Source organism: Sus scrofa, chromosome 1, assembly GCF_000003025.6.
Source record: "Sus scrofa isolate TJ Tabasco breed Duroc chromosome 1, Sscrofa11.1, whole genome shotgun sequence".
In the NCBI taxonomy this organism is placed as follows: domain Eukaryota; kingdom Metazoa; phylum Chordata; class Mammalia; order Artiodactyla; family Suidae; genus Sus; species Sus scrofa.
The window spans coordinates 251564882-251572727 of NC_010443.5; the positions used below are offsets into that span (position 1 = coordinate 251564882).

General features: G+C 43.1%; 1 protein-coding gene across 1 annotated transcript in view; it reads right to left on the reverse strand.

Annotated features, from left to right (window-relative positions):
- The window catches only part of SVEP1 (sushi, von Willebrand factor type A, EGF and pentraxin domain containing 1), a 204399-nt gene extending 197481 nt beyond the window's left edge, over positions 1 to 6918 (reverse strand). The window contains exon 1 of the mRNA XM_003122075.5: positions 5659 to 6918. Within this exon, the coding sequence (XP_003122123.2) occupies positions 5659 to 6195 (537 nt within the window). The 5' untranslated portion in view covers positions 6196 to 6918. The remainder of the gene's footprint in view (positions 1 to 5658) is intronic.

Below are 7846 nucleotides of genomic sequence, written 5' to 3' on the forward strand. Positions count from 1 at the left end.
CTGCTGCACAGGCTATACTGGTTTGTCCTATGAATATAAAATAGTTCTAATTTTATTCATCAGGGTTTTAATCTAACAGCATCTCCCCCAACTCCAGGTTTTATCAGAATGCTTAAAAGCAGATAGATTTTCCCCCCATGAGGCTGAGAGAGCAGGAAAAGGTGTGAACAAGTACAAGAGCAGACAGATTACGTTATGTCCTCTCCTTAAGCTAGGAAGACTTTCTGCCCATCTAGTCCCAGTTTCCTCACCGTCTAATGCTCAGATTTTTGGTGAGGCAGCACATTCCCCACCAGAGGATCATATTTCTGGAACTCTGAAACAATAAAGCAAGCAGAGACTTTTTTCAAAGGAAGCTCCATGCTATGATTGTGTAACAGATATTTAGCAAAAGCGAAGTGGGAGTGAGAGGCTCTGATTTTATTATGACGTGAAATGCTCAGGAGTTGAAGAGTCTTGCATTCACAGAGAGGCCAATCCAAATTAGGCAGTTTAGGAGAGCCAATGTATAAATACATGGTAGGGCAGGAAACCAAGAAGGAAGGTCATTGTGAAACAGTCAACCACTGGCAAGGAAAAGCTGAAGAGCTTTTTGTTGACTTTGTAAAAGCCCTTCATGTAATCAAGTTCAAGGTGCTAAATATTTCCCCCATTTATTGAATGCGTCTCTGGAAGAATTTGTACCAACTATAGATTTCACTGCTTTAGTCCTGTCTTCTTTGATGAGTGCTGGGATGGCGTCCAAAAAGAAAACATCTACACTGCAGTTCATCCATTCAAAAAAAAAAGTCCATACATAGAGTTTCCTATCAAGTTGTACAATTCTGACACCACATTTAAAAAATGAAGCCATGCTGTTATGTTTTCCGTTTAGTCAATCACATGTGTTGAGAGATAACAGCAAAATTCTCATTGGTAAAGGAAAAGCTCCCTTTCAGGATTTTCCATAAGAGGAGTAAGATGTCTGAATCGTGAGGGGCAGCCATGTACTTGCAAGTGTGTATCTATGTGCATGTTTATGCCTTTGCATATCTGTCTGCCTGTGTTTATATCTGTGTACAGCCATGTGGTCATTCAGTTGCAAATGGAAAAGACTTGAAAAACACATTTTCCTGGGAAAAGTCAAAAACATCCCCAGGATTTTCAATTTCACATATAGGCCAGGTCACAATCCACTGCACTATTACCATCCTGCACACGCCTGAGAATTGGACAAGGGGTCTCATGTCCCGGATGGAATGTCTACAGTTTCCAAACCACACGACACAGCTTAACTGTTTTCAAACTAATTCCACAATAAAACCGGCTTGCTGATCTCTCTGCCAAAATTCACATTCAAATTTCTATTAAAGCCATTTCTCTCTCTCTTTTTTTTTTGCTTTTTTGTTTTTTGTTTGTTTGTTTGTTTGTTTGTTTGTTTTTTAGGGCCACGTCCACAGCCTATGGCTAGGGGCTGAATCAATCTTAGCTACAGCTGCTGGCCTACACCACAGCCACAGCAATGCCAGATCCAAGCCGCATTTGCAGTCTGTGACCTATATCACAGCTCATAGCAAACCAGATCCTTAACCCACTGAACAAGGCCAGGGATCAAACCTGTGTCCTCATGGATACTAGTCATATTTGTTTCTGCTACACCACGATGGGAACTTCACTAATGCCATTTCTAAATAGCAGTCTTCTTCAATCAATTTTACCCATAAGATCATGTTTTAGTTATACCTAAGAATGCTCATCAAAGGCTTGGCACAGTTACAGTAAACACATGGAGGTTTCCAGGTTAGACAGGCACTGAGTCCAGCTGACCTCCTCCTGCACCTTCTTATAACCCAACCAAGATGAGGAAAGGAAAATAAAGTCAAGGGAAAGTTCAGTTCACACAAACTTTTGAGCAGCCTCTGCTTGTTAGATGACAAATGGATCCAGACAGAAGAAAGGCACTGGAACCCTGTTGGCAATTCCACCTTCCAAGACAGGATGTAGTATTTGGAAGAAAAAAGCTGAAAGCAGGTCCTGAGGAGAGCAGTGCGTACTCAACTCATTATCCATTTAACCATGTTGGATCAAGAGGACTAAGAGGCCCCAGGCAGATCTGGCCAAGCCAAACAGAGGAGCTTGTCTATGGCAAGTCTTTCCCTAATGTGGTGGGGTTCTTCTCTGATGGAGTGGGCAGTGCCGTCAGGAATAAGGCCAGTACTGGGGACTTCATGAGAACCTGGAATGGAGGCCAACAGCCTACTAGGTCTGCAAAACTGAACTCTGTCTGGCACAACTACCACAATAAACAGAGGGCGATATTTCATCTCTTAAATGCAAGAGCCTTTCAAACTTCACAGGAAAGGGGGGAAAACACAAATGGAAAGAGAAATAGATTCAGTAGATGGCTAAAATGATAGATGCTATCGTCATTAACAAAATTCAAAGGCAAGTGAAACACAGAGGGAAAAAAACTCTGCATTCTTGGCAGAGGGAAGGTTAATATCACTAAGATTTAAAAAGCATTTACAAATCACTAAGAAAAAGAATCTCTCTCAAATGAGAATGGATAACAATCCCAAGATATTTTAATAGGCATTCAAAAAAGGAGCTATAGATGGCCAATGAGATATGCTGCCTCCTGCATACAGACCCAGACACTGCATGTAGGGTACAATTTGGTACCATTTTTGCAGAGGAACTTGGCACATGCATCAAAGGCCTTAAAATAATGGGCATCCTCTTTGAAGGAATAATACCTAACGCTTCATAAATGTGTGCTAAGGAAATTATTAGAGACATGAGCAAAGATTTAGTTGCACAGTGTTGCTTTGTAACAACCTAAATATACAATAATAGTCACATGATGAAAATAAAGGCACATCTTATAGTGGAACACTGTGTGACCATGAGAAATGATGAAGTAGAGGTATATTTGTTATAACGAAAAGAAGGCTGCAAAATATGATGGAAAAGTCAAGTTACAAAAGAGAACATAATAAATCCCTTGGGGCAAACATCTATGCATGATATATGTACATGTATGAAAACATACTACCTTGGCAACTGGAAAAAGTCAAAAATGGTATGTACTAAGATATTACAGTGTATTTACAGAAAATGTTTCTGATTATTTTATTATCTATAATAAATACTTATTACCAATAAAATAAAAAATATTTTTAAAGGATGAATCAAAGAGACTTGAACAAGAATCCAGATGCAGATTGATGTTTTAAAAAATCAAGTGTTTCTTTATATCAAGAATAATTGTTTAAAATTTAATTTGAAAAGATGCTATTTATGACAGCAATACTGACCAGAATACCTTTAGGTCTAAATTTGAAAAAATGTATAAAAGACTTAGTTACTAGAAATCTACAACTGTACTGCAGGATACAAAAAGAACTGGTTATAAATGGACATACTTTTGACTTGGAAGGACTATTATTAGAAAACGTAGGAGTTCCTGTTGTGGCGCAGTGGAAACAAATCCGACTAGGAACCATGAGGTTGCAGGTTTGATCCCTGGCCTTGCTCAGTGGATTAAGGATCCGGTGTTGCCATGAGCTGTGGTACAGGTCACAGATGCAGCTCGGATCTGGCATTGCTATGGCTCTGGTGTAGGCTGGCAGCTACAGTTGCAATTAGACCACTAGCCTGGGAACCTCCATATGCTGCATGTGCAGCCCTTAAAAAAAAAAAAAAAAAATGAAAGACAAAAAAAAAAAAAAGAAAATGTAAATAGTCCCCACCTTAATTTTCTATTTCATCTTTTGTAATCAATATTCTGGATGGTTTTATTTGGAATATGTGAAAAGGAATTAAAAGTTCACATTAAGTAATAAGTATATAAGAATTGATTTAAAAAGTAAAGGGAGAGAGAATTTGCACTACTAGATATTTAAATATATTGTAAAGTTATAATAATTAAATCACTTTTGCAAAGCTTTCAAATAATAGATAGTAGAAGAGAATATCCTATCATCCAGGATGACATAAAATGTCATAGAAGGTCAGGAAGAGATCAAATACCCTTAAACTTCTAGTGTATGATAAAAGTGTCATTCAATAAGTTGGAAAAAGATGGATGGCTAGTCAACAAATGATGCTGGGACAATTGGCTAACTAGTCATTAAAAATTAAGTTAGACATCTTTGTCATACCATACACTAAAATAACCCTCTGATGGATTAAACTGTTAGATGGGAGAATACTTCTCTGATTTGAGAAACAAGAAAGCCATTCTAAGGAATGGTATGCTCCTAAGGACAAAGTTTAATAGATTTGAATATATAAAATTTTAAATCATCCATCTAACAACACTACGGTAAACAAAAGTAAAAGGCAGCAAACTGGAAAAACATTTGCAGCATGTACAAAAAAAGAGTTACTGGTCTTCCTACACAAAGAGCTTTTAGAAATCACTAAGAAAAACAAACATACAAACATGCACCATAATTGCCAAATGGGCAAGAGTTACTACCAGGTAATTTTCAAAGGAAAAATACAAATGCCCAGTAAATGTATTAGAAAATGTTCATCTCCAATAAAGCTAAAAAATGTGAATTTGCTAAAATGATACCTCTAGTCATCTATCAAGCTGGAAAAGGCATTAAAAACATGAGCACATGTTACTGGTAACCAGGTGGCAAACTTACTGCTGTGATACTCTGCTGGTGGGGATGTAAATCCATGTGTCTCCAAGGGGGAACTGGACAATATGCATCAAGAAGTTTACAAATGCTCATATTCTTTAATTCGGTCACTTTATAGAAATTCTTCTTAAAGAAGTAATCAAAGGGGTCCGTAAGTATTTGCGTTTATCATAACTTAGTTAATAAAAAACCTAAGTGTCCAACAATAAGTGACCGGTAAAACAGATTACAGTGCTTGCATTTCATCCGAAGAGTATGCAAGTAGCACTGGTATATAATAACTACATTATATTAGATACATAATAATGTAGATCATTTCATGATATAACAAATGAAAAACGTAGCCTACAACACAGCAAGACACCAGTTTGGTTAAAGTGTGTGCAGATGTGCATACTGGGCAAAGGTTCAACAACATATAAACGGTGGCTTTTCAAAGGTGATGGGTTTAGAGGTGCTCCCCGCCCCCCTTTTGGTTTCATTCATTCCACAAACATTGGCTTGCTACCACGTGTACAACATTTCTATATGTTCCAAATTTTCTATTTGAATGTGTTACTTCATAATCAGAAAAAAAGTTAGATTTTGGAAAAGACTTCTTCAAAGTGCTAAAAATCTTATAAAGGACTCAGAACAACCAAAGGCATATTGCAAACATAAAATCACATATTAGACAACAGGTCACTCGACCTCTTACCTTTAGAGACACTTTGTAAAACGTACTCACCTGTTCCAGTTTGGCTGTGGTCTAGCCCTAGGAGTTTGAATATGAACAGCATCTCAAAGATCCCTTCCTAAGAGGGTCCTCAAAGACCACTTAATAAGGAGCGTGACAGCTCCTTAAGCCTTTAAAATCCATTATCCCAAGGGATCTTCCCCCCAACAACAGAAGGATAGGTATGATTCTGACGCTGGGGATGGGGAGGCTTGCCCGGGGCTGAGCCCGGCTTAGAGCCGGGCAGGCAGCGGCGGGTGGTCAGGGCAGGGCAGGGCCGGGCCGGGGATGGGAGGGCGGGCACCTTACCGCTGCTTGCTGGAAGGCGCCCTTGGTGTAGGTGCCACCGCCGCGGTAGGTGATGGCCGGGATCTCGCGACTGAGCAGCGCGCACTTGTGCTGGTGCGCGCGACGGGAGGAGATGTAATCGACGCGCGGCACCACGTTGTTCTTGGACGAGAAGGTCACGATGGCCACGCGCGTGGCCGTGGGCACCACGGGGAAGTCGGACAGCAGCTTGCGGACGAACTTGAGCTCGCTGAGGAAGTTGGCTTGGCCCACGCTGGACGACTCGTCCACCAGGAAGACGAGCTCCAGGCGCTCGCTGAGCTCCCGCAGTCTCCGCACGCGTCGCCGGAACGCCTGGCCCAGCCGCTCCACTTTGCTCTCCGCCGCCGCCGAGTCCTCCCCGGGCGTGGGCAGCGCGGGGAGCCGCCCGGGAGCCCCGGGCGCGGCCTCGGGGAAGAGGCGGAAGCTGAAATTGCGCGACGGGGACAGCTGCTGAAAGGTCGCCCAGCCCGAAACCAGCGCCAGACCCCAGCAACAAAAGGCCAGGCGCGCCCACATCGCGCTGGAGACGGAGCGGTCGCCCGGAGCGCAGGCGTCGGCCCGACGCGGAGAGATGCTCTGCCGCCCGGCTCACGGAGGGGCGTGCGCGGCGCGGGGCGCGGGACGGCGGCCGCGAGACTCAGCAGCCTCTTGTCTGACACTGGGGACACAGTCCAGACTCGGCAGGCCGGGGACAGGGGAGGGAACGGCGCGCGCTCGCTACTCCTCTCGCTCTCGTCTTTTCCCTCTCTCCTCCTCCTCGCTCTCCCTGAAGCCTATAAAATGTTTGAAGGAAAGGGGGCAGTCAAGAAAAATCTCTCGCTTCCCTCCTTCTCTCACTCTCTCCCTCCTCTGTCTGTCTCTCCCTCTCCCCTCTCCTTTCTCTATCTCTGCCTCTATCTCCCTCCTCCCCCTCTCATTCTCCTCCCGGGATCAAGCCAAAGACTCTCGGAGATTCCATGACACCAGAACCCCGCGTCTGTCAGGCTGTCAACATTCCCGCAGCAAGCGCACCAGCGCCGAAGCCCTGATTGATCCCATATGTCTGGCAGGAGCTGCAGAGGAATTCACTGGAGATGGATCCAGATACCGAGAGTGCCACAGTAATTGGAAACACTTTGTAGAGGAAAACACACGCGGACTAGCCAGGGAGTTGAAAGCATCCTTTGAAAATTGCTTGCTCACCTTTTGTGTCTCTTTTTCCCCCTCTGGTGCCTCAAAGCCCCAAGTAGATGTTTATTTGACTTTCCTGGTGGGGATTTCTGATTAGTGGTGTGTGTGAGGGTGCACTCTTGAGGGCCAACCTCAGATGCACCATCTAGGGGTTGCATCTGCTCCTGTGCAGCCCATAGCCATGACTTGTCATGGTAGTACATTCAAGCATTTATTTATTCATCCATTTGTTCACTCCTTCATTCACCAGATGTTTTTGAGCACCTATGGTGTGCCAGGACACCTGGAATATGAGGAGGAACAAAAACTGACATAGATCTTGTCCCCAAGGAATTTAGAAGGTAGCAAATCAGGTGACCATTAACCGGGTATTCCAGAAATAACATATACAGTTACAGCTGACCCTGCTAAGTGTATGAAGACCTTAAGCAGAGAGATCTGGCCTTGGGAGCCTTTGCGGAGGATGTGAAGTTTGCTCTGAAATCCGATGATGAGTAAGGGTCTCTTTCCTTTCTCCCAGTTCTCACCTATGTGCCTGTGGTCTCTTTCAACAGGTGAGATTCACAAAGGTCCATTTCCTTGGCTTTAAATGGCACCTGGTTTATTACTTTGAAACACATGTTGTCACCTGGGAGTGGTTTTTCCAAAACAACACCCCAAAAGGGATGGTGCAAATGCAAAGGAGGAGTAAACTTTGTATAAGAGGCAGAAAAAAATGATTCCAGCTAGGAGTCAGGAGCCCTGGGTAAATAGGCCTCTGCAAGTATATAAATCACCCCAACCAAGAAGCTTCCAATTCTTGGCTTCAATTTCTGCATCTATTTCATGACGGAATTCAGCGATAAAGTTTTCTTTGTCTCTAATATCAAATGATTTAATTCCATCTATATTTAATGAAATACCTTCAGAATGCAGGGGCCGAAATGTTAGGGGTCTGGAGTCCATTTGCCTGTGCGAGATCTTGGCCCTGTCATTCACTGGTTGTCCCACCTTGACA